The following is a 27,883-nucleotide window of genomic DNA, read 5'->3' on the forward strand; positions in this document are numbered from 1 at the left end:
AAAATTTGAGGCAGAATCTTGCTATGTATCCCAGGCTGATGTTGATCTTGACATCTCAGCATCTTCCCCATTTTTTTTCCTTTTTTTTTTTTTTGATCCTTCAGCCTGGTGCTGAGACATTGAGGCTTAAACCACCACACCTATTTTGCCTTAGCTTCTTGAGTGCTAGGATTCAAGGTTGGCAAGAAAAGTTTGTTTTTATTTTCTTTTTGAGACAGGTTCTTGCTCTGTAGTCTTGGTTGCCCTACATCCACTACACAGCCAAGGTTGGCCTTGAACTTGTAACTGCCTTAGACTAGGAAAGTTTTGTTTTCATTAACTGACCTTTCAATCAGGTTAGAGTCACTGGAGCTTTTTTATTACCATTCTTCACATAAGTAATTTACTTATCAATTCCCTAGCTGAGAAAGAGCTTAGGGAAATAGTTAATTGAAAATATAGATTGTCCTGATACTTCTTGTAAAATGATGTGTTTAATTTCTAATCTCCAGAGAATAGTAATGGGTCACTGAAAGTATAATACTAAGTATTAAATTGATATGAGAGGTCACACTCTGATGATGCATGCTTTTCACAATATGTGGTTAACTGCAGTGATACTCATTTAATTCAGTTGTGTTGATTTTGTAATACAAGCATCTTGAGTTATAGCATTTTTTTCAGATATTTTATATCACAATTAAAAGGTTTCTGTGTGTAGATCACAATATTATACTCAAACCTATACACATATACATAATAAAGTAATAAATATATATTAGTAATGAATATCCTTGGCAAACAGTAGATCTAAAGCATGTTTCTTTTTCCCTTTCTGCCATTTATAAAAAAGAAAGCTTCTTCATTGGTAATTAAATTTGACAACATCAAGATCTATTTTTTAATAGTGTTGGACCATATAGATACTGTGGTACAGAACTTTACTGAAGCGAGGGAATTTAGACTCCGGGGCCAGCCTGGGCTATATGAAGGACTTTATTCCAACAAAACATTGGTGGCAGTAACAACAAACCAACCAAACCCTTTCTCCAAAAGAAAATACTCTTGGACCATAAGTAGGCATTTTGTCTGTTAAGTATGCCTTGCTTTTCAGAAAGAGTAGTGCTCACACAAGATAAGTTGCCATCTGGTACCTTTGTGATCACTTAATGAGCATAAACACTCACCAAGCAGGTTGTCAATTAATATATTTAATTTTAGTACAGATTATAATTATCCAGAATATAAAACCAGTCTGCTCTATCATCATAAGCTCTTTGATCCACAATTCAAATTTATTTGGCAATTCATGTTAGAGCAAAGGTCAGTGCTCCATGAATCTCCAAGCTGGGAGTGTCTTAGGTGACATCATTCCAGTCAGAACAGCTCACAGCAAAGGTAATAGACTGCCATCAAGTAGGACTTGCCAGAAATATGAGAGTAATTATTGAAAAAAATCTATCTTTACTGTATTCATTCATTTTTTTGTTTGTGTGCAGACGAGTGCTCCAAGGTATATCTGTAGAGGTCAGTCAACAATTTGGGGGAGTCAGTACTCTCCACCATGTAGGTTCTAGGGAGGGAATTCAGGTCATCAGGCAAGAACCTTTTCCAATCTTACCATACTTGGTAATTAATTTTTAATATATTTCATTTGTGGGAGTTCTGTTTCTTGTAGCTAGTTTATGTAACTTTTCTTAGGAAAATGTGTTCATTCATCCTGTTAGATTAACAAGTTTCTATTGAATTCAGTAATAGAAAAGTAGAGCTCAGTGGTTAAAATGCTTGCTGAGTGATCAAGAGGACTAGAATTTGGATTCCCAGAAATTCTTGTTATGTGTCAGATGGATATGATGGTCCACTGTAATTCCAGCATTAGAATTCAGAAATGGATTCCTAGAGCAACCTGGTATGCCAGACTAGCTATATCTGCCATCAGGTCTCCACATGCATACCATATAAACATGAAAACTTGAAAAGGGAAAAAACAGTAAATTGCTTTGAAAAATGCTTTACTTATTTTCCAAGTGGTGCATTACTATGCTTATACAATCCAGTGAAATTTAAAATGCTTACTCAGAGGTCCCAATATTAATAAATTATGCCTGTTATATAATTTTTATGGCTTTAGAGAAGACAGAGTAAAATTATTAATGCATAATACCTGCCCCTAAAGACCAGGAAGTTCAGCCCTTGTGTATTATCTGAAATGCTTGTGATTTTCCAGTTCTTGGCTCTTTGAAGGAGATGATGGTATAGAGTTTTGTTTTGGTTTTTTCTTTTTTGTTTTTTTTTGTTTTTTGTTTTTTGTTTTGTTTGTTTGTTTGTTTGAGACAAGGTTTCTCTGTGAAACAGCCTTAGCTGTCCTGGAACTAGCTCTATAGACTAGGCCGGCTTTGAACTCACAGAAATTCACCTGTCTCTGGCTTCCAAGTGGTGGGATTAAAGACTTGCACCACCACCACCCAGCAGGTACAGAGTGTCTTAATGCATGTGCATTCTTGCTGTAATTCACTGAATGAGGTCAGATGGTAGATTCCTCACACTCAGTTACTGTAACATGAATTTGGAGTTTTGAGATTAGGGACACTCAACCTGTTAACCCTTTTCTTCTTTCCACCTAGAGAATGGGACATGGTAGAAACACAAGAGCATTACAGGAGTAGATGGAGATCTGTTAGGATTCTCTACCTCACTATGTTTCTCAGCAGTGTGGGTAAGTGCTGGAAGTTACACACAATTCTACAGTTCAGAAAAACATGCTTTAGCTTTGTGGTAGTTTTAAGATTATTTACTTTTTATTTGTTGTTGTTTTTGTTTGTTTGTTTTTGTTTTTCGAGACAGGGTTTCTCTATATTGCTTTGGAGCCTGTCCTGGGACTCACTCTGTAGACCAGGCTGGCCTCAAACTCACAGGGATCCACCTGCCTCTGCCTCCCAAGTGCTGGAATTAAAGGTGTGCCCTTTTACTTATCTTTTTAGAAAAAAAAAAAAATACTATGTCTCGGATGCTGTCCTTGAACTCAGGATTATGCTACTCAGCTTCTCTAGTGCTGGGAATGATTTTTTTTTCCTTCCTTTAAACATTTAGTTTTTATTACTCAGCTGTCTAAGAAACAATTTCAAGTTTAATAAGAGAAAAAATTATTTCAGATGTTAACTGGCATGTTAAATATTTTACTTGATGTAACTTCATTGTAAAGTGTACTCTTTTTTAAATCCCCTGTGTGGGAGAGTTTTGAGACAGTTTCACTCTGTATCTTACACTGCTAATCATCCTGCCTCCTGCCTCAGCTTCTGAAATGGTTCTTTAATTTCTTTCTTTCTTTCTTCTTCTTTTTTGTTTTTGGTTTTATTTTTAGTTTTTTTGAGACAGAGTTTCTCTGTGGCTTTGGAGGCTGTCCTGGAACTATGAGCTAGCTCTTGTAGACCAGATTGGTCTCAAACTCACAGAGATCCTCCTGCCTCTGTCTCCCCAGTGCTGGGATTAAAGGTGTACACCACCACTGCCCAGCTTGTTCTTTAATTTCTTTATTCATCAGAGTCAATTCAATTCCAAGTACATAGAGAGCTAGGTGCATCTCTCAGTGGTAGAGTGATCCCTGGCACGAGTTCAACCCCTAAGACTCCCATACCCAAAGTAAAACAAAAACATGAAGATGAAACTGATAATTCAAAACTGACTTTGGGGACATCAAGATGGCTCAGTGGATAAAAGCACTTGCCATGCAAGCCTGGCCACTGAGTTCAACTAGTAACCTGAGTTCAATCTCTGGAACCTACAGGGTTCTGCAAGGTTTCCTCTGTCCTCCACATGTGTGCCAGCACTCATATAGATGTGTGTGTCACCCCAAACTCGGTAATAATGAAATTAAAACAAAAGCAAGAATATAGACTTAACAGCCAAGACAACATAGTGAGACCCTATCTTAAAAAAAAATAGACTTAAAATTCATTTGCATTTGTTTAATCTAAATGAGTGTTTTGCCTGCATGTTTGTATATGCACTATGTGTATACATGAGGAAGTCATAAGAAGCTGTTTAATCTCCTGGAACTTGGGAGCTGGAGTTGCAGATAGCTGTGAGCCACCATATGGGTGATGGGAACTTAATTTAGGTCCTCTAGAAGAACAAGTGCCCTTAATCCCTGAGCTATTCTTCTAGTCAAAGAAAATACTTTCTGAAATAAAGAGTACTTACTAATAGATAGTACCAGACACATGGATTTTAGGGCTTTATGCTTAGTGAACAAAGCCAGACCTGCCTGACTCTTTTCCCTTTTGCACCAGGGTTATGGATGATGACCCCTGCAAGAGGCCTTTATATAATGCTGGAGGTTCAAACTAAGGTCTCCATGCCTGTGTAGCAAGCACTATAAAGACTGAACCATCTTCCCAGCCCCAGTACATTTTGAATATAGTTGCTCTCCTATTGCCCTCTCCTACCCCCTTACATGGATTGTATATTTTAAAGGGGTGAGTCATTTGGATATGAGTCATACCTTAATACATTTTTTTATGTAAATCAGTGACTCAAATCGGTTTGAAATTCTTGATCTTCCTGCCTCAGCCTCCTGAGTGCTGAGATTACAGAAATGGGCTACCACATCCAGCAGTAAAGCTAAACATTTAAAATTAGGCTTTCCATAATTTCTGACTGGATTTGCCTGACATTTAGAATGGACAAATAGTGTTGGATTGTAACTGGGTGGTAGAGTACTTATCTCAAATGCATGAGGCCCTGGATTTAATCTCCATCTCTTCAGAAAGGTGATTAAAGATAATATTGAATAATAGTGCAAGAGTTTTCTATCATAGTTCTTAAGTGGGAAAGCCTATCAGAAACCAGGAATTTGCTTTTATAGTGTGACCATCTTCAAGTTTCTCAGTTCATTTTACTTCCTTGAAATGGTGTTCCCTCCTTATCTTTCTTGCAGTGGATTGCTCTTTTAAACAGCGCAGATGACTAGCACATCCTTCCGACAACCATGGCCTTTCCTTCACTCATGTCTGTCATGTAGGCTCAGCAAGGCATTCAGTAATTTCCACTTACAACAAGGGATATGAGAAGAGAGGCAGAGTCTTTGCTCTTGCTATGTCAGGCAAAGTAAGGGAGTATAATTACCTTGTATTTCTAGTTTACATTAGAGTTTGTTATCTTTCTTAGAGTTAAGATTTCACTGCTTGATTAATTAAGCATTTGTGTGTATGAATTTTCAGGCTCAGAATATTTTAAAAATCTGTGCTATATTTCTAAAAGTTATGCCTGTAATAGTGATAAAATTATTATAATGCAAGTATACATGTCTGCCTCTTTGCAGGTTTTTCTATTGTGATAATGTCAATCTGGCCATATCTTCAAAAGGTTTGTACATTTCAATCTGTTCTTTTAAGTAATAGTAGAGGTAACTCTAGTGTTGTCAAGCATTGTCTAGGGAGTGTCTTTAGTATTCTGTAGTTTGATCTGTCTCAGAATAGCTTAAAATAGTAGTTCCTCAAAGTAGGTATAAGTTGGTCATATGCTTTATTGTACAAACAAAAAATAGAAAGGGTGCTGTGCCAACAAATAGACTTATGCCTGGAGAGTGGCAAGCAGAGTGAAGGTATGCTTATCTTCTTACTCTGTCATGTTCACAACCATCACTGCTTCCCCAGTGAAAGCAGCTCAAGAAGACAAAGGGAATTCTCAACATGTACAGATGATATTTCTGAGGAATACTTTCATGATTTTCCCCATGGAATTAATTTGAGTTTTCTGGAGAATTTTGTGAAAAGGATGGGCAATATGGCTGTCTCTTGATAGTTCTGTGAGATTGGTTTTCAGGTCCCCTCAAAGTATACCAAAATGTTTGTATGTGCAAGTCCATTACATAAAGTGATGTAGTATTTGCTTATAATATGAGAACATTCTCCCATATGCTGTAATCATCTCTAGATTACATATGATGCCTAGGACAATGCCAGCATTATGTAGTTGTTAAACTGCTCAGTCCTAGAACAGTGACAAGAAAACAGTCTGTGTTCAGTTCTTTTTTTTTTTTTTTTTTTGGTCCTTCATGTGTGAAGATCAGGGCTTGTACTGTCCTCTCCTTTGTTTCAGCTTTGATTACTAATCTTAAATACTCACTCCTTGGTTACTGATTTTCCAGAGACCCATGTGTACTAAGCTTTGGCCTGTAGCAGATAAGTATACAGCAGTGTGTTAGACATGCCTTCTTCAGTAACCCAGGCTCTGTAGGGTTGCACACAGTCATCTTTCCTAGTTTCTTTCTATCTCCTTTCCTCACCTTCCTTCCTCCCCTTTCTCCCTTCTACCTTTATTCACCCTACAGGCCTCTTCAGGCCTCTTCTCTTCTGTCCTCTGGAAAGCTTTATCTGACTGTCATCACCCAGCCTGGGACAGGTTTTCTGTGTATAAGTGGTTCTCTTTATCTTTGGTTCTACACCCAAAAATTCAAGTAACTGTAGTTTGGAATTTTTTTTTAATCACCTGTACTATTTTCCTTGTTATTACTCCCTGAACTATACTGTGCGACAGTTATCTTTACAGAATTTACTTGTAGTAGGTATTATAAGTGATCAGAGATGACTTACATCTATAAAGGGTATACATGGTTCGTATGCAAATGTTCTATATGAAGGGTTTGTGTGTGCATGCATTCTGGTATCCTTGGGAGTCTTGCAGTCAGTTCTGAGGACACCAGGGATGAGTCCATTTCATCTCTGTATCTTTAGTACTTACCACACAGTGCTATGATGTTCAATGTACAGTGATGAACTCCTCCACAATTATTAATATGTTCCAGAGTTCTCCACAGAAATACTAATCCAGAAAGGTTCTGGTAGGAATGCAGGGTTCAGCCACTCTGGAATATAGCCTGGATATTTGTTACAAAGCTAAATATAGTTTTACTAACTGATCTAGCAGTCAGTTCCCAGATACTTAGTTACCCAGACTTACATTCTCACAGAAGTCTGGGTTGGAATGTTTGTAGCTGCCAGAAGCTGAAGACTGTTGTGATGTGATGATTCTTAAAGCATTTCCTTTTCTCTACAGATTGATCAGACAGCCGATGCAAGTTTTTTAGGATGGGTTATTGCTTCATTTAGTCTTGGCCAAATGGTAGCTTCACCTCTATTTGGTTTATGGTCTAATTATAGGCCAAGAAAAGAACCTCTTATCGTCTCCATCTTTATTTCCGTGGCAGCCAACTGCCTATATGCATACGTCCACGTGCCAGCTGCTCATAATAAGTACTACATGTTAATTGCTCGTGGATTGGTGGGATTTGGAGCAGGTAATTTGTGTGTGTGTGTGTGTGTGTGTTTGTGTGTGTGTATATGTGTATTTGTGTGAGGTTCACATTCTTCCTACTGTTCACAGCCATGTCTTCCCTGTATCATCCCCTCTCATCTTCCCTGTATCATCCCCTCTCAGTCTGAGTGTGTGTGTGTGTGTTTCAATGCTATGTCTGTTCAATGCTATGTCTCCCCTGTGTAATCCCTGCTCAGTCTCGCATCCTATATACATCTTAGGAAGAGGCAGGTGCCTTTCTTTCATTTGCCTTTGCTCATGCCTAGTGCCTACAGGTCCTCTCTTTTATTTCCATCAGATTGCACCCTCAAGATACACATTGAGTGCTTTATGGAGTGTGGAGTCCTCTTGAGCTTCTCGCCCCTGAATGAATCCTTTTCTTTTCTGATCTGTTTTGGCCTTTGCTTGCCCTGTTGTACTGGTTCCATCTTTTCTCATTAATTTTAGTATGCTTTTTGCATTAGAAGCAGTAAATAATATTTTTTAATATATTCTGTGGTTCTCTACTATAATGTAAGCACTTAATAATTAAAAAAAAAACTTTTGGTTTTGTTGTGTATGTTATGTGCCTCTGTAGAGATATGCATGTGAAAGTAGTACCGTCAGAGGCCAAAGGACAGCACTGCATCCTCTGGAGCTGGACTTACAGGTGCTTGTGAGTTGTCTGATGTGGGTGCTGGGAACTGAACACAGGTCTGCTACAATAGCAGTATGAATGTTTAACCAATGTGCCCTCTTCAGCCCAAGATTGTTTAGTTACATTCTTAGTGGACTCTTTCTATTTCTTTATTACATGTCTGTGCATACATTTGTGACACATTTCCTTATAGCATAGCACTCTGCTGTTACTCTGCACAGCTGTCTATTACTTGATAAGAAAATCTTGATATTATAATGCCATTTTTACATTATCTAAAACTGTTTTCACAGTGGGCTTGTTTTATTTTGATTCTTGCTTTGTTATTGGTAGTCAGTTTTGAGACAGAGTCTTACTATATACCTTAGGCTGGCTTAGAACTCACTATGTGGCCTAGGCTGGTCTCTGTCTCCTAGTTGCTAGGATTATAAGGTGTACACCACCCAGCCTAGTTGCACTGTTTCTGTATCAGTGAAAATACTTTGTTTCCTTAGTTATGTGTTTGTCAAATAAAAATCTTACACACTTTCTAAGATGGCATAGAGGAAGTTGTGACCATGGTACTCATCACTATTTCTTGTCTGTGTAAAGCCAGGTGAGGTGAGTGTTGTAGCTGAAGGGTGACTCCTTCATTCTGTTACTGTCTCTTTAGGAAACGTAGCTGTTGTTCGATCTTATATTGCTGGTGCTACTTCCCTTCAGGAAAGAACAAGTGCCATGGCCAATACGAGCACATGCCAAGCCTTGGGCTTTATTCTGGGTCCAGGTAGGTGGTCTTTATTTCTTAAATTTGAATTGGGAAAACCTTTGAGGTTCAAATTTAAATGTAACCCGTGTGTGAAGCTTTGTGGCCAAAGGGAAAAGGAGAGAAACTTTAGAAAGGAGAGAGGGAGCCAGGGAAGTAAGAGGGTTTCATATGAGCAAAGTATAGTGATATATATATATATATATATATATATATATATATATATATATGCATAAAAATGTCATACTGAAACACATTTGCTATGTTAGCTAAAAATTATCACAATAAAAATTAACAGTAATCCCCCAACCCCACATGCGTGTGTATGTAACACTGAAGATTAAACCCAAGGGTTCAGGCATGCTAGGTAGCATTCGGCGACTGCACTATAGCCTTAGCAGGGAGGGACATTCGATTTTTTTGTTTGTTTTGTTTTGTTTTTCAAGACAGGGTTTCTCTGTAGCTTTGGGGCCTGCCCTGGAACTTGTTCTATAGACCAGGGCTGGTCTCAAACTCAAGAGATCCACCTGCCTCTGCCTCCTGAGTGCTGGGATGAAAGGTGTGCACCATCACCACCCAGCTGACATTAATGTTTTTAATACATTTCTATTACTAGACTATTTTACTGTGACACCAGAGCTCTTAATTTAATGCTGCTTGCCTCATTTTACAGACAAAGATCCAATGGTATAGAGAGTCTGTCCATTGTCACCAAAGCAGGTGGGGAGTTCAAGGCTCAGAACTGACATTTTCCTGGGTGCTTTGTACACAGTACTGTTGTAAGAGCAGCATCTGATATTGGCCTCAGCTGAAGGTAGATCCAAGTTGCTTTCAGGGCCCAAGGAAAATTATCTCAACCAGGAATGAAGACCAGAACTGTTCTATCCAAGTTTCCAAGTTTTACTACAGATTTCATGTTAAGTGATACTAAGTATGTATAATTTATGTACCATATACACAATAATATTCAAAATATTTGACTTGAAACTGTGTTTTTTTTTCTTATAATGAACTTGATTAAATTTATCACTAATTGAGCCAACAACATTGTTCAATGGGTGTATCTTGAATTAAAAGACCCAGAGACTGATATTGGGGTTCATACTTCAAGCTGAATATCAGCAGCCAGTCATTAGCTGTCACTTCTACCTCAGGCTGAAGGGGCTGATCCTGTCTCCACGAGCTCTTCACCAAGTCTCAGACTGTAACCTCCCCCTCAGCATGGCTGGAGAATGAGTGCCTCTACTGAGACCTGGCCTCTGTCTTGTATACTTCCCTAATGTTGGGATTAAAGGTATTAGCTGTAATTATCTTTTAGACCAATTCACTCTTGTGTAGACCTGCGTGGCCTTGGATTCACAGAGATGTCTCTCTTAATCCTGAGTCCTAGGATTAAAGATGTGTAACACCACCTCCTAGCTTCTGGCTGCTGGCATTAAAGGTGTGTATCACCACTGCCTGATCTCTATAGCTTGAGGCTGACTTTGCTTTCTGAATCCCCAGTCAAGCTTTAATGAATCATAAATAATATATCACTACAAATGGGTCTTTATCTTTGTGCTGGTTGCCAAACTTGGTAGACTGAGTTTGATCGTGAAGAACACATTGTGAAAGGAGAGATTAAAAGTTGTTCTCTGACTTCCACAGGTGCACCCTGGCAAGTGAAAGCTCTCCTGCTCCCTTCCACTCTTGTAAATCAACATAATTATTACAATTTATATTTTATTTATTGAATAAATTACATAGCTTAACTTTCATATACAGTAGTTTTCTTTTTCTTTTTTTTTTTTCTTTTTTAGAAAAATATATACTGGGGATGAGAATGTAGCTTAGAGGTAGAGTAGATAATTAGCAGGCCTCAGGCCCCAGTTCTTAGCACCCCTCCCCTAACAAAAATGAAGATACCAAACGGGTGGTAAGTATGGAAAGAACACATTATAGATCTATGAAAATGTTATAATAAACATTATTATTATGTAAAATTACTATATGCTAGTAAAAAAATGATCAAGAGAAATGTGCTGAGTTGGTTGATCAAATTATATAATCTTTGTGAATGTACACATCTGTGTCTCCCCTTTTTAATACTGTCTTCCTAAAGAGCCCCCTTTGATGATTTTCCTATTTATTCCATCCTGCATGAAAATTTAATACTATCTAATATGTTTGTGTATATATACATATATGCATTTTTGTGATTTATACAAGAAAAGAATAAATTGTCTCCACCAACCAAGAGCCAATTTTCTCACTCCAGTTCAGATTCCTTAGTACACATATGGTGGCTTTATATAGACCCTAACAGTTCTGTGGTAAGCATCTTTTACAATTTTTAGCTTATGTTTCTCCCATCAAAACTTACTTGTATACATATCACTTTATTAGTTTTTCAGACTTGCTTTGCACTCATTGGAGAAAAGGGTGTAACGTGGGACACGCTTAAGCTGCAGATCAACATGTACACAGCACCAGTTTTACTTGGCGCCTTCCTAGGAATTGTAAACATTATTCTGATTCTCTTTATATTAAGGTAACTACATAGAAGTGATAAGCTATGTTTACAAATTGTCTAAAAGTTAACAAGATTTGTTATTACTCAAGGATAATTATCCCAATGAAGTCTTTTTTGGATTTGTAGCATTGACTGTTGGGCCTCATACATGCTAAGCAAGCCCTTTACCACTACTCTGAACCTCCCAAGCCCATACCTGCCTTTATAAAGATTTATTTTTGTGTGTTTTAAAGTGTTTTGCATATATGCATGTATGTGAACCACATGCATGCAGTGCTCCCAGGAACTAGAAGGGAGAACTGGGTCTCCTGGAACTGGAATTACACACAGTTGGGTGCCAGGAACCTGGATCCTCAGCAAGACCAGCAAGTGTTCTAAGCTGCTGAAGGCCCTTGCCAGCCCTTTTTACTTTTGCTTTTTATTTTGATATAGGGTTCTGTTAAGTTACCTAGGTGCTCTGAGTACCAGGCAGCCTCTGAGTAGCTGAGATTGTAGACCTGAGCTGTGAAGCTGGCCCTGTGAAGTCTGTGCTTTGCTGACCGTATTGGGTGTGTAGTTTTTGATCAGCTAAGGCATGTTATACTGGTAACTGCAGTAATAAGCCAGATGAGGAGTGAACACAGAGTGAGTTCCAGGAGAGCCCAAGGATACACAGAGAAATCCTGTCTCAAAAAAAACAAAAGAAATTGTATTTCATTTTCTAAAACTAGTATGATTACTTTGTACTTTTGTTTTTATTTTAGTGCTTAGAAAAAAGTCTTACTATGTAGCCAAGGCTGGCTGAGAACTTAGGATTCTCTTGCCTTATCCTCTGAAGTGCTGGGAATATAGGTGTGTGCTACCAAACCTAATATTATTATGTTGTATTTCTTAGAGTGCTTCATCCAATTTTCTAAAAACCACTTATAATTTTTTAAAACATTGAAAACCTCAAATACATACTAAGGTAAATCATATATGCTTCTAGGTAAATTTTAAAAGTTTTATATGATACTTAGTCTTCCTATTCAGGAGAATGAGATGGGAGGATTACTTGATCCCAGGTGTTTGAGAGCAGCTGGACAACAGTGCCAAGCCTTTACAAACACTGGAGATCCAGTACAAGGCTTTGGGCCTTGCTTGTCCAGCATGTATGAGGCCCTACACTTCATACCTAGTACTGAAAAAAAAAAAAAAAAAACAAGGTATTTTTTTTTTTTTTTTTTGGTGTGTTGGTTATATTTATTAGTAAGTAGTAGCTCTCAGAAATTGTGTTTGCCTTTGGGAAAGATATGGTTCAAACTAGAAAACTGCTTTTGAATTAAGGTCTTATTAATATTTATGCTTTTCTTTTTAAGAGAGCATCGTGTAGATGACTCAGGACGGCAGTGTAAGAGTGTGAATTTTCGAGAAGGTACTGTTAGCCTGTTTAGCACCATCTAAATTCTGATTCTGTTTCCTTGGTATTTACATTGCTTTTGCCTCTCAGTATAATATGGTAGGTGAGTGGGTGAAAGGTTAAAGGAATCTACATTAATAAAAGAACCCATACCTATCAGTTATATGGTGTTTATTATTGGCAAGGCTAAAAGCCATTGCTTAAGATCACTTGTCTTTTTCAAAGAGCCAGTGTCCTAAAATCCTTGTGCTCCTTGCCGTGCTTATGATAACCCTGGTACAGGAAGCCCTTTCAAGCAGGTTTTGCTTTTTTGAGACAGTGTCTCAGTGTGTAGCTCAGGCTTACCTTGATAATGACATGTGTGGCAAGGCTGACCTAGAACTTGAGATCCTCCTGCCTCAGCCTTGTAAATGCTGGGATCACAGTTGTACTGCATATACACCTGGCTTCCAACAATTCCCAGTACTTTTATCAAGATAGTAGGCATTCTATTATTTTACTAATGTATATTTTCATCTTTTAAATTATTTTGTGGATGTGTGGTCGCATGCGTTTGTGCATATGTGTATAGGTACACATGCCCATGTGGGTGCACATGGAGGTCAGGGGTCTACATCAGATGATTTCCTTATTTTCTCTCCACTTATGTTCTGAGACAGTCTCTCACTGACCTAGAGCTTGGCATTTTGAATAGAATGGCTGGCTAGTGAGCCCATCTGTCTGTGTCCCCCAGTGCTGGGTTACAGTGATTAGCACCATCACAGATCTGAGTGGACCTAAACTCAGACCTTCATGTTTGCACAGTGGACACTTTATCCATCCCACGGCCCAGTCCTTTAAATCTTTCTTGGTTTATTTATAAGTTCCTGGTAAGTAGGAACATTTTACTTAATAAATTGTTTTTTAAGTATCAATTGTGGTCTTCAATCATTTGAAAGAATGCAAGTTGGTACTTGCTCATTGATTTTATAAAATTATACAAAAATGAAGTAATTTTACTGAATACTTTCATATGAAATCATTTTTTACATTTCAGTAAATATCTTGGTCAAATGCATTTGGTAAAGACTCACATGATTTTTTTAAAGATGGTCAAGTTTAAAGAAGTTTCCTTTGAGTGGGATTGTAATTTCTAATTACATAAAATTTCGGGGGGCTCAGCAGTTAAAACCACTTACTGCTCTTTCAGAGGACCTGGGTTCAGTTCCCAGCACCCACATGGTGGCTCAAAACATTCTGTAAACTCCAGTTTCAGGGGATCTGAAGCAAACACCAAACATATACATATATGCAGGCAAGACACTAATACATGTAAAAATCAATGAGTCACTATATACTGAAGTAGTCTTTCCTTAAAATTCATGTGTGTATGTCTCTCTCTCTCCCTCTCTTTCTCTTCCTCTCTTTCTCTCCCCCCCCCCTCTCTCTCTGTGTGTGTGTGAGCGTGTGTGTCAGAGATAGAGACAGAGAGAGATTTTTTGAGACAGGGCTTTTCTTTGTAGTCCTGGCTGTAATGGAACTCACTCTGTAGATCATGTCAGCCTTTAACTCATAGAGATCCATCTGAGTGCTGGGATTAAGGGCGTGCCCTGCCACTGCCAGGCCCTAAAATTCTTGTAATTAGGACACTTAGACAATCTCATCAGTTTGGGATACATTCCTGAGATTCTTTACAGCTGGATAGAGCCTGCAGGAAACAACCATGTATATAGAAAATTTCAGTCTGAGTGTGTAGGAAATTTCAGTCTGACATCACAGCATTTGCACTTGATTCAAAGAAGTCAAGACAGGCCCTGGGTATTAAAAATTAGAAAGGTCTACCCCAAATAGTACAAGGGTCAGAAGAGCTAGGCCTGCTTCTGTGAAGGGATCTGGATGAAGGTGACCAGTACTCTCCCTGTAATGCTCAGACATTTCTAAATCTCCTTTCCCCTGAGGTACAAGGGCAGACATCATTACAAAAACGTACACAAACTTTGTCTGGGAACACCATGCCATGCTTCTCCTTTGCTGCCCCTCCCCCCCCCAAGAACACATGTTCAATCTAGTGTTATTTACACTGTTCACACTGAGTAATACGTAAGGAATGGGTGTGAGCAGATATACGGCTGTGTGTATTACTTTGAAGTTATGTCTGGAATGTCTGTACTTTGTGCTTTGCCCTCTAAAGCCATTGCCATACAAAGATACAACTACTTTTTATTTTTGAGATTGGTCTCAGGCTGGTCTTCAACTCATGATTCTGATGCCCAAGTCTCCTGAGGGCAAGGATAACTGAGCATATCAGCAAGCCCAGCATTAACATCACTTTTTATTAATATTCTCAGGCAGTTTTATACATGTACACAATATATACTGACCACTCTCATTCCCATCCACCTCTCATCTGCCTACCACCCCTACTCACCCCCTTCCTTTCCACAAATCTAAAATAACAGGTAAGAGAAAAGGTAACCTTTCTGTTTATTTTGTGTGTATGACATGCATGTGCAGGGATCAGAGAACAACCTTTAACAGTCAGCTCTCACATGGATGTCTGAGGATCAAACTCAGGTTTCTATTGGCAGCAAGGGTATTTTCCTTTGAGCCATCTCACTGGTCCCTAAAGAAATATTTTTACTTACTAACACTAACTTCATGTAGTGTTGAAATTAAAAAAAAAAAAAAAAAGCCATTGAAATGAACCAAAGAACTGGGAACTGGTTTAATGAGCTATTGACAGAACTTAATAGAATCATTGTATGGTTTTTTTTTTTTTGGGGGGGGGGTTTCAAGTCAGGGGTTTCTCTGCATTGCTTTGGAGCCTGTCCTGGACCAGGCTGGCTTCAAACTCACAGGAATCCCAGGAACCCACCTGCCTCTGCCTCATGAGTGCTGGGATTAAAGGCATGTGCCACCAACGCCTGGCCAGCAAAGGTATTTTTTTTTATTTTTATTTTATGTAACCAAGTCCATTTAAATGAAAACAAACACTTATAGACAATATTTGGGAATTTGGGCGTCGTTCTTTCCAAACTACTTCCTGCTGGTACGGGGCGCTGTTATGGGGGATTCTAAGAAGATGCAGAAATCCTGGCTGTAGTCTGCAAGGCTGCTTTGTCTAGCTGTTTTGAATGTAGGATCACCTGGTACTCTGTTTCAGGCGGTCTGACTTGATCAAACCACATTAGTCTGGAAGGAATCCACTGCTTTTCATTTTCTGTGGAAACAAAAATAGAAATCCTATTCCCCAGTTACTTGTCCTTGAACTTAAATTTTGGAGTCAAAGCATTTTTTTTAATTTAATTTATTATTTTACATGTCAATCCCAGTTCCCTCTCCCTCCCTCCCTCCCTTTTACTCTCTCTGCCCTCTCACATGCACCCTAACCACCCTCCCCTCCCATCCCCACACCTCAATTCCATATGTAGGGGAATGCCATCCAGTTGGGGTCATGTAGATCTGACAGGTCATGTGAAGTAGGGACTAGGGCTTCTCTCCTGTCTCTAGATTAAGGCAGTTATCCCTCCATGGGGGATGTGTTCACAAGGTCCTTTTGTGCACCAGGGATACATCCTGGCTCCACTGTCTGAGGTCCCTTAGACTGCTCAGTCCTTCTGGCTGAGACCCATATTCAGGGGGGCCTGAGTCAGTCCCATGCTGGATTCCCAGCTATCAGTCTGGTGGCCCGATAACTCCTCCTTGTTCTGGTAAGCTGTCTCTATGTATTTCTGCAACCTGGTCTTGTCCTCTCCATCTGCATCTGGGTTCTAGTTCGACTCAGTGTTTATGTATGGGTGTTTGCTCCTGTTTCCAACAGGCATTAGATGAGGGCTCCATGGATAAGTTAGTTGTTGATCTCACTATCCAGGAAGGGCATTTATGGTAGCCTTTCCACGGAAGCTCAAATTGTTAGTTGGCTTCAGTCTTGTAGTTCTCTAGACCCTTTTTTAGGTTCAGTTTTCTCTTCAAACCAATATTGGCTCCCTCTTTTATGTTCTCTCTCTCTCTCTCTCTCTCTCTCTCTCTCTCTCTCTCTCTCTCTCTCTCTCTCTCTCTCCTGTCTTCTATTCCTAACTGGGCTCAATCTTCCTGGTCACACGTGTTTTCCTTTCTTTCCCCTCGTTTTTTCCTACTTCTCTCTCCATTCGCTGCCCCCTCCCCATGTCCCCTGTGCTCTGGGGGACTTGTCCCTTCCCAATTCTGTGAGGGACTTTATATGAATCTCTGAGAATACACCTTGTATCCTAGTTCCTCTGGTGGTATGAAATATAGGCTGGTGATGCTTTGCTCTAGGTCTTAAATCCATGTATGAGTGAGTACATACTATGTTCCTCTTTTTGTGACTGGGTTACTTCATTCAGGATGCTTTCTTCAAGTGCCATCCACTTGCCTGTGAATTTCAAGATACCATTATTTTTTTTCTGCAGAGTAGTATTCCATTGTGTAGATGTGCCACATCTTCATTGTCCATTCTTCAATTGAGGGGCATCTAGGTTGCTTCCAGGTTCTTGCTATTACAAATAGTGCTGCTATGAACATAGTTGAACAGATGTCTTTGTTGCATGGATGTGGATCATTTGTGTATATGCCTAAGAGGGGGATTGCCGGGTCTTGTGGTAAACTAATTCCCATTTTCCTGAGGAACTGCCATACTGATCTCCAAAATGGCTGTACAAGTTTGCACTCCCACCAGCAGTGGAGGAGTGTTCCCCTTTCTCCACATCCTCTCCAGCATGAGTCATCATTGGTGTTTCTAATTTTAGCCATTCTGGCAGGAGTAAGATGGTGTCTCAAAGTTGTTTTGATTTGCATTTCCTTGATAGCTAAGGATGTTGAGCACTTTCTTAAGTGTCTTTCAGACTTTTTGATTTCCTCTATTGAGAATTCTTTCTTCAGTCCTGTACCCCATTTTTTAATAGGGTTATTTTGTGTTTTGTTGACTAGTTTCTTGAGTTCTTTGTATATTTTGGAGATCAGCCCGCAAAGGTATTTTTTAAAGAAGTCTATAAAATACTATTTTTGGATTTGGAGATACAAACATAAACAACCCTTGAGTATTTCCTTCAGATAATGGAACTCAAACACACTTCTTGGAAGAGTGGCTACTTTACCTTAACTACCATTTAAAGATTTATTACTATCTGAATCTTACTTCTTTCCTTTTCCTTCCCTCCCTTCCCAACCTCTTCCCCTTTTTGTTACTTTTATTTTCTCTTCTCAAGGCTGGCCTCAGATTTGCTGTGATTATCTAGCCTCACACTCCTAAGTGCTAGGATTAAGGTGTGAGTCACCACACTCAGTTAGTAGTTTCCTATTACTTTATCATATGAAAAATTACACATATAGGTAATATTACTTCTTTCTCATTTATAGAAAATACAGATGAAGTTCAGATTCCTGAAGGAAGTATTGATCAAGTTGCCGTTGTGACTACCAATATTCTGTTTTTTGTGGTTTTGTTTATCTTTGCCCTTTTTGAAACGTAAGTTTTATTCTGTCTTTATTTAAGCCCAATTACTTACTAATCAATGTTTCTGAATGCAGTATTAATTATATAGATTTTGTTTTTAAAAACTTATGCAAGGCACATTTTTCTTAAAAAGATTTTGGGGTTTTTTTTTTTTTCCTGATTTGATTTTTTTGGGACAAGGTATATGTAACCTGGCTGTCCTGGAACTGTATAAATCCCAGGCTGGACTTGAACTCATAGAGATCTGTCTCTCTCTCCCAAGTGCTAGGATTAAATGGGTATGCCACCATAACCAATTTAAATATAAATATATAGAGATTTTTGTATTATGACATAAGTCTAGCAATATTAGCTCTATTTAATTCTTGATTAAAAATTATAAAATTCACAACTGTGTAGGTTTCATTCATCCTTTTTTAAAAATTATGTGACCTTTTCAAACGAGAAAAATATGCAAATGTAGCATTACACACACATATACACATATACACATGTCCTGCAAAAATCTACTTCATGTTTTTCAATGCTCATAAGCTATAATGTCACAATTTGATAACTTTGTTTATTTCAATACAACTGTAACATTTTTGTGTCAATACATGTTGTGTATATTTTCAAAATTATTCATCCACATGAAAATTTAATTCATTTTAGGGAACATTTTTAATGAAAAATACACAGCACATAAAATTGACCAAAATTGACTAAATTACCCCCCCCCCCAATATTGGGGATTAAATTTAGGATTTCAAGCATGTTAGGCAAGTGCTTTACTATTGAGGCACATTCTCAACCTACTTACTTTTTATTTTGAGATGAGTTCTCAGTATGATCCAGACTGGCTTTAAACTCATTCTGTAGTTCAGACAGGGCTTAAATTTGTGATCCTTCTGTCTCGACCTCCTATAATTGTGCTTACAGACCTGTACAACTAGGCCCAACATCTTAAATGTTTGTTTTTTAAATTTTATTTTTAAAAATGTGTTATGAGTGTTTTGCCTGCATGTAATATATGTGTACCATGTGCATACCTGGTGCCAGCAGAGGACAGAAAGAGAGAACTGGGTCCTTGAAACTGGAATCACAGATGGTTAATGAACCACCATGTAGTGTTGGGAATCAAACCTGGGTCCTCTGCAAGACCAACAAGTGCTCTTAATCTTGAGCCATTTCTCTAGACTCTGTTTTTGAAAAGTTGAATACAAGGCATTAAGTATGATTACAACTTTGTGAGTCATGAGAAGAACCTTATCATCCCAAACAAGCTGAGTAGCCCTACAGTTACTCCCCTTGTCTTTCACCAGCTCCTGATGACCTGTCTGTATAAGGTACCTCATAGAAGTTGCATCATGCAATATTTTGCTTTTATGAATATGTCATTTCATTGAGTGTGAGGGTTTAGGGTTCCTCCTACTGTGGTGTATCAGACTTCCCTAAGTTCTTATGGCAGGTGGCAGCTACTTTTAGCTGCCCACTAATCTGCTGATGAGAGCTCCGTTGGCACCATGCAGCTGTGTTGAGTGGCACTGCTGTGCAAGTGTCTGCTGGAGTTCAGTTCTTGGATCTGCACCTGTTAACTCTTTAGCCTTTGGACAAAGCATGTACCTGTTTTCTATGTTAGCGCATCTGATTTCAAAGTTTAAGATATTATTCTTTTTAATACATTTAAAATTTAAATTGTTTTGTTGTCAGCCAACAGAAGATGGTAGGGATAGAGCTAGCAAGGAAGGAGACAGCCATATAAAAGTAGAGGTATTCATAGGGAGGGGAAGAAACACACAAAGTACTGATGGAAGGAAAAATCCACTAGGCTCTAATAAGTAGGTAGTAATAACAGTCTGACATTGCTGGTAACACACACATTTTATAACGATGAGGGAAACATCTAGAAAGTGCACTTCCAGCAAAACTGAAATAAATTTGATTTTGAAAATGATGTCAACATAAAGTTTACTTCTGTAAGGGCTCCTTACAGGCCTATTACAGTGGGCCCTCAGTAGAAGTGATGCCCTAAAGAAAGGCTAGTCATAGTCTCACCCTTAAAGCTCAAAGCTCCACCACAGAGATCAATTTCAACCACAGTGTAATCATGAATAGTTGCTTGGATAGGGCTGGTAATTGATTTATGTTGTCTCCTGTTGGCAAACCTGCAATGTGACTGTGTTCCTTATATAAACTGAAAAGGGCTTGTATATTCTTGAAGGCATTATTATAATTGTTTACATTTGTTAGTAATGGCTTTCTCTCTTAGAATCCTCACTCCATTAACAATGGACATGTATGCCTGGACCCAGGAGCAGGCTGTGTTCTATGACGGAATAATTCTTGCTGCTCTTGGAGTTGAGGCAGTTGCTGTTTTCATGGGGGTTAAATTACTTTCCAAAAAGTAAGTTATATGTTTTTAGTTTTATTTCAAATCTTTTTTTGAAAAAGGAAACATGAAGCAGTACTAATATAAATGAATGTGCTAGTACTTTCCTCATTTGTTACAGCTTTTTAGTTGTTGTTGTTAAGACAGAGACTTATTATGTAACGTTAGCTAGTCTGGAACTCACTACATAGACCTGGCTAGCCTGGAGTTCATAAGTCAGTCTGCCTTTGCCTCCTGAGTACAGGGAATAAAGGCACTACCATGCCTAGCTGTATTATAGTTCTTGAAAGTTTGCAAAAAGATAAATGCAAAAAAATGAGAATGCATGATATTTTCATATTCTGTAGCATCACTTTGGCAAAATAAAATACCTTACCAAAAAATAATTGTATAGTAACTATTGTTATATAGTGTTTTAATGTATATTGCTAAAAATTTATCTCATAAAATATTGTCTTATGAAATTAAATGAATAAGTTTGGAAAATTCTGGTTATTAAAACCTCTACACTGATGGCTGAGATAAGAGGACCATCAGTGCCTGCTTGCTACATATTGAGACCATGTTTCTTTTTTTGGTTTTTCCAGACAGGGTTTCTCTGTGGTTTTGGAGGCTGTCCTGGAACTAGCTCTTGTAAACCAGGCTGGTCTGGAACTCACAGACATCTGCCTGCCTCTGCCTCTCCAGTGCTGGGATTAAAAGCATGTGCCACCACTGCCTGGCTGAGACCACGTTTCAAAGAACAAATTGAACATACATAAGATTTTGTGTGTGTGTTTTGTTTTTATGAGTCAGGGTCTCATATACACTGGCTAACCTTGAATTACCGATCCTCCTATCTCCACCTCCAAGGCCCTAGGATTATAGGCTTATATATTTTAGAACATCTAATTAGGCTTCCATCTTATGAACACTATACCATCACCTTGGCCAATATAGTTATACTCATGTCTCCAAGTTTTGATCACATAAGTGTGTGTGTGTATGTGTGTGTGTGTGTATGGTGCAGGGGGTTGAATTTAGGGCCTCACATATGCTAGACAAGTGCTGTATCACTATATTCCCAGCACCTAGATAACTTAAAAGATATAATTTTATGAAAGTAAGTATAAGGAATCCAGTGTGTGGGGAATATGGCAATTGAATTCTGTCACATAGTTTACTTTCTCTGTGGTTCTGGGATTGAACCAGGGTATCATGTATACTAAGCAAGCTCTCTACCACTGAGGTATATATCTCAGCCTGCCATATCGGTTAACACAGGTTATTAGCTGATGAACAGCTTTAGTAGTTTAATTATTCTTAAAATAATGTAGACATGGTTATTATTCACACTGGTTCTAAGTCTCTTTGCCTTAATAGTTGCTGTCAAGCACTATTTTCTGTAGGAAAAGATAAATACATTCATCATGTAGAGTTCAACCCCCTAATCTGAAATCAACAGTTTGTTAGAGAAGCCCTCTTTTTTTTTTTTTTTTTTTTTTCTGAGAAAGGGTCTCTCCATGTAGCCCACACTGGCCTTGAACTCCCTCCCAGGGTTCCTACCCTGTAACTAAGTGCTAAGGCTACAGGTGTACACACTGCCATACCTAGCTAGTACTGGGTACTTTCAGTGGGGGATTCTGTTTAGTATTGCATTAATTGATGAATAAAATGAACTGTATAACAAATTTACTTAAATTTTGTTTAGTTATGGTAACAGAACTGTGAATTCACATTGCATTTCAAAATCAGAGTTTCTGTTCAACAGGATTGATGAACGTGCCATTCTCCTGGGAGGACTCGTGGTTGTATGGGTCGGCTTCTTTATCTTGTTACCCTGGGGAAATCAGTTTCCCAAAGTACAGTGGGAAGGTATGGTGATTTTAATTCTGTAGCACCAGCCCCTACCATTCTTTAGAAGTAGCAAGTGATACCTTATGTTAACTTTATTTTACAGATTTACACAACAGCTCAATCCCTAATACTACATTTGGAGAAATTATTATTGATCTTTGGAATTCTCCAAGAGAAGATCACAGTGAACAGCCAACCGGGTGCCCAATTGAACAAGCCTGGTGCCTGTACACCCCGGTGATCCATCTGGCCCAGTTCCTCACAGCTGCTGTGCTAGTTGGAATAGGCTATCCAGCCTGCAATGTCATGTCCTATACATTATATTCAAAAGTTCTAGGACCAAAACCTCAGGTAACTTAACCCTGCAACTCAATACCCCCTCATTTCCTTTCCTGTAGTCCTATTTTTACACAAGCTGGGTTAGCAGACTTTAAAAATCTCATTTCACATTTCAAATGAAAAAAAGAAAATAAACAAATGGTTAATTTGGGGGAGAGGTGTATTTCTTAGACCAGCTCTGGAGCTGGGGCTCACTTGTATCCCATGCAGGCCTGAGCTTTAAGTTCCTACCTTTGCCTCCATCACTCAAAATTTTTATGATGTGTTTGGTAAGATTTATCTGGTGAAATACAACCTTGCTAAACCAGAACTCAGATGTCTTAAATTCAATAATTATGTGCTCAAAATACTCCTCATTGAAAAAAGTCTCTGAACTTTAAACTTCTAATACTCATTCTTAAAGTAGACAAGAGAAAACCAAAATTGGCAGCCACATTGAATTTAGGCTGTTACAAAGAGATGAAAACACAATAGTCTCAGTTTTGGCAGCTATTTCCTTTTCTGTGTTGTTTCTGGAGATTAAAACCAGGACCTTGAGCTACTACTGCTGAGCCAAATGGAAATTTATCTGTATGGATTTTAAGGTCTTCTTCCCCCCCCCCCACAAGACAGGGTTTCTCTGTAGTTTTGGAGTCTGTCCTAGAACTCACTTTGTAGACCAGGTTGACCTCGAAGTTGTAGAGATCCACCTGCCTCTGCCTCCTGAGTGCTGCGATTAAATGTGTGTGTCACCACTGCTTGGCTGTATTTTAAGTTTTAACTGTTTTGTAGTGCTAGGATTGGATCCTAGGCTTTGCACATGCTAGACTAGTGCTATACCACTGAGCTGAAGCCCAGATCCAAAATTAATTTTTAAGTAAGAATGTCATGGCTGAGCTTGGGATGGTTAATAGCTGTAATCTCAGCATACAGGAGGCTGAGGCAGGAGGATCACTGAAGGTTCAAGGCTAGCCTCATTTACACTGTGAGGTCCAGAAAAGCCAGGCTATATAGCGAGTCTCAGTCCCAAATAACACAAAAATACACAGGAAATTTGTAGGCTACAAGTGCAGCTTTTATCCTAGAATACCTGACATCCTAGGTTTAATCTCTGGCACGCACACACGCACACACACACACACACACACACACACACACACACACACACACACACTTTATATATTCATTATAAAACACAAAATATATAGATGCATATGAGTAGTAGTTTCAGAGAGGTCACAATTGCTAATATTTTAATGAAGTCAAACTCCATTCCCAGTCCCTTTGAGACAGAGAAACCCTGTCTCAAAAAACAAAACAACCAACCAAACAAATAAAATCAAACTGACATGTATGTGATGGCACATGACTGTATTCTCAGCATTTCTGAGACAGGAATAGGAAAATCTTGAATTTGAGGCTTAAGAATTGGTGATTCTTAAGCAAACCTAGACTGTACTGTAAGGTCATCTTAAAAAAGCAAACTAAGGGGATGGATACGTGGCTCAGCAGTCGTGAGTGCTTACTGCTCTTCCAGACCTGTGACTCCAGCTGCAAGGGATTAGCACACTGGAGAGCACACACTCACACACCCCCTGCCCCCACACTCTGAGACAAAATGAACTGTCAGGCATGGTGATTCATGCCTTTAATACCAGCATTCCTTGGCCCAGAACTCAGTATACATGTAGGCTAGGCTGTTTGGCTGTCTGGGGAACCCAAGGGTTCTGCTTGTCTCTAACTTCCCAATTTCTTTTTGTTGTTCTTATTTTTATTGAGACTTTCACATACTGTGTTTGATCATATTTACCCAATCCCTCCCCCCAACACACATATACACTCCAGACTTACCCCACATGCCCAGCTTTTTAAGTTCTAGGGATTGAAAGCAGGTATTTCAATTTACAAGTCAAATACTACCAAACCATTGAGCCATCTCTCCAGGTCAGATCAGTTTTTGTTTTTTGATTATTGAAACAGGGTTTCTCTGTGTAGCTCTAGCTGACCCGAAACACTCTCAGATGTTTGTTTTTTGAGATAAGAGTTTCTCTGTATAACAGCCCTGGCTGTCCTGGAACTCACTTTGTAGACCAAGCTGGCCTTGAACTCAGAGATCCAACTGCCTCTGCCTCCCAAGTGCTAGTACTAAAGGCATGCGCCACCACTGTCTGATTTACTGTTTTTATTTTGAAATAACTAAACCTGAATTAATCTGTTGTTCTCTACCTTACCCCCCATACAGGGTATGTACATGGGCTGGTTATCTGCTTCTGGAAGTGCAGCACGGATTCTTGGGCCTGTGTTCATCAGCCATGTATACACTTATTTGGGCCCACGATGGGCATTCAGCCTTGTGTGTGGAATAGTGGTGCTCACCATTTTGCTCATGGGAGCTGTTTACAGAAAACTTATTGCCTTTTCTGTCAGATGTGGGAGGATCCAGGAATAAACTAGCAGTCTCTGCTGGATGCTTGCTGCCAACCATCTCCAACTAAGTCTTGAGTAGCAAAAACATGTGTTGAGTAACCTAACTATGAATGGTAAGGTATGCAAAAACATTCTGGGTCATAATCTCCTTATCAAAAGTGAATTATCTTTCTTATACTTAATAATGAGTTCCATGAACTCAATAGTGGATGGATAATGTCTGTAGGTGTGAAACTGCACTTAATATAAATTGAGGCACTCTCCCTAAAGCAATGGGACTATGCAGTGGAACTAGAGGAAAGTTCTGTTATAATCAGCCAGAACAGAATGAAACATTTTTTTAAAAGAAAAATACAAGTATTTTCATCAAAGTTTTTTCTTTTCTTTATATAAAAATGCACTATTATTCAGTTTCCCAATGAAATAAAACTGAGCCTTAAATTCTTTCTAGCCTGGCCACCACCAGACTAGGATTTAGTTTTGCTTTCCTGCCCAGGGTGAACTCATTATCTCTCCCTCAATGTAATTTGCATATTGCACCTTTATCTATTATAATTTAGAATTTCACTTCTAAATTAACTTGTGATCAAGAATAACGCTGAGAAGTAAAGAGGACTAAGAGTCAAGGTGGATTTTACTACCTTTAGAAGGGCTACTTTTTCAAGTGCTAGTAAATTCACATTAGAAACATGACAAATGTTTTTTAATATTAACAATAAATGGATTCTTAAAATTATCACTATTTTCCAAGTCCTTTACACTCTAGTGCAAACTTTGACCTTTTACTGGCCCTTCTCAGTAGTGACAGAGGAACAACTGTTTCCAACCTGTCTGCAGACCCATTCATAGCAGAACTACAGTTGGACTTAGAATGCTGTGATACTCTGTCTAGTCAGGCTATGATCTGAGGTAGAATGAATGGCCAAAGGCAACTAATCAAAGGGTAGTTTCTACCCCTGTGTGAAAAGGAATCACTGAAAAACATGCAGAAGTATTTTCCCATTCTGTGACTATGGTTTCAAATCTGTGTGTGAGAACATCAAATGCTCCTGCACTCTACAGTCTGCTGTAGCCATCAGTATTAAATGGTGGCAGCATTTTGCTTCAGTCATTTTCTGTTGTCAGGTCCTGGACTTTATCTTACCTGTCGTGTTATACTACGTCTTTAGTCTTTTGGATCACTTCTGCTCTTAAACCCAGCTTTGTGTGCTATGCAGAGACAACAGTAATAACTCCTCAGAAAGAGTTCCTGTGTAACACACAGTAATTTTCATAGCAATCTTAGGGCTGAAGATAAGATCCTGCTTCCCCGATACATTCGAATTAATGGAGGCATAGTTCTTGTCCAGGTGCCTTCAGAGGCTACCTCTTGACAGATGCACTTTTCAGAATAGGAAAATTACCCACAAGTTACGTACGCTACCAGTTACTTAACTGTGAGAGGCTGTTCACACTAGTGACTCAGATTTGCAGAAATATTTGGGGGAAAAATTGCTTCTGGCAAGAACATACAGAAGTTTTCCAGCCCTAGAATTATAACACTACAATTCAGGGAACTATAACCTAGCAAAATTGATTGCACATTCATTTTCATTGAGGCATTTGTTTCTTGGGAGAGTAGATTAATACACACCTTGCAACCAAAGAAATGAGGGAAACAACAGGTCTAAGAAAAGAGGTAAAGTTTTGAATAGAACAAAGTGAGGATAAACTGAGCAGACAGAGACCATAAGGTATGAAAACTGTTACTAGTGTATAGTAAAGGTCTTCATGAAAACCTAGCAAAGGGTTATTTCCTTATTTGAATTGTCACTTCATAAAGCATTTCTGTATAAAACAAGCTGTTCAAGCTCATGTCTTGTATTAAAGTGAAATAAACTTGTGATTTTTAATTTAATGATGATAAACTACTATTTGTATCTGTTTAAGACTAACTTATTTTAAGAGAAAATTCTGGCTACCATTTACTATTGAAGATTTATTTATAACTTTGTCTTATATTCTGAGTGTTCATTTCAAATAAAGCAAGACTACAAGGATTTGTATCTGTCAACTTTCAGCACATATTAAGAAGCTCTGAATACTTCCCATGTACTTGTTGAAATTTGAGCAGTGACTGCTAGGCTTCTACTCCATCAGAAACCTCAGACACTAATTAGCTGGTATATTTATGGTTGGCTATGGGGAAGGTGATGAAGGATAAGGCCAGAAGGAGATCAACCTGAAGAATAGCACTAGGAAATTTCCCTAAGAAAATAAGGATTTGCTGTTACCTGGTGTAAGAATGACTAGAATGGGAAAAGGTGGAACAAATGCACTTTAGGCAGAACAACCTAGAGATAAGACATTTTGGGAAGTTTCTCAGAACTCAAACCAGGTCCAATGTGGCTGGAGTACAGTGTCTAGTTTGATTCCTCATGAAATTCAAGGTTCTAATTATAAAGAAAATATGAACAGTATATCATGAATAAATTTAAAAATGACCATAGTAGAGCAAATCTCAATATAAGTGAAATGATAAACCTTAGTAGATTAAAACTTCACAATTTAATGTGGTCCAGAGATTTAGAGTGCTCACTGCTCTTATGGTGGACTCGGAAGCAACACAGTGGCTCACAACTTCCTATAACTCAGACCCAGAGTACCTGACCCCCTTCCGATCTCGGAGGGTGAAATAAAACTTCTTATAAAAGGTGCCTATAAAGGGCACAGTAGGGACTGCTAACAAGGTTCCCTCCCTCTTGATGTAGCAAGGCAGAGAGGCCTGTGAAGGTTAATATCTTTCCTCTGCCCAAATAGGCATTTTCTCTGAGTGACTGCCTAGCAGCCAGTCTCTTTATCACCCAAGCTCCCTTCAGGTCCCGTGTCTGTCTGCCCAGTACCCTCTTCTCTCTTGGGGCAATGCAGGAACTCC

The 27,883-nt window shown here is 38.7% G+C and overlaps 1 protein-coding gene across 1 annotated transcript in view; it reads left to right on the forward strand.

Moving 5' to 3' along the window:
• Mfsd8 (major facilitator superfamily domain containing 8) overlaps positions 1-26,866 on the forward strand; it is a 31,372-nt gene extending 4,506 nt beyond the window's left edge. The window contains exons 2-12 of the mRNA XM_051185685.1: positions 2,604-2,695; positions 5,300-5,343; positions 7,036-7,276; positions 8,583-8,696; positions 11,061-11,205; positions 12,525-12,580; positions 17,921-18,029; positions 20,269-20,403; positions 22,139-22,242; positions 22,328-22,575; positions 24,785-26,866. Coding sequence (XP_051041642.1) covers positions 2,604-2,695; positions 5,300-5,343; positions 7,036-7,276; positions 8,583-8,696; positions 11,061-11,205; positions 12,525-12,580; positions 17,921-18,029; positions 20,269-20,403; positions 22,139-22,242; positions 22,328-22,575; positions 24,785-24,991 — 1,495 coding nt within the window. The 3' untranslated portion in view covers positions 24,992-26,866. The remainder of the gene's footprint in view (positions 1-2,603; positions 2,696-5,299; positions 5,344-7,035; positions 7,277-8,582; positions 8,697-11,060; positions 11,206-12,524; positions 12,581-17,920; positions 18,030-20,268; positions 20,404-22,138; positions 22,243-22,327; positions 22,576-24,784) is intronic.
• The last annotated feature ends 1,017 nt before the right edge of the window (positions 26,867-27,883 follow it).

The sequence above is a fragment of the Phodopus roborovskii genome, unplaced genomic scaffold (genome assembly GCF_943737965.1).
Source record: "Phodopus roborovskii unplaced genomic scaffold, PHOROB, whole genome shotgun sequence".
Lineage (NCBI taxonomy): Eukaryota > Metazoa > Chordata > Mammalia > Rodentia > Cricetidae > Phodopus > Phodopus roborovskii.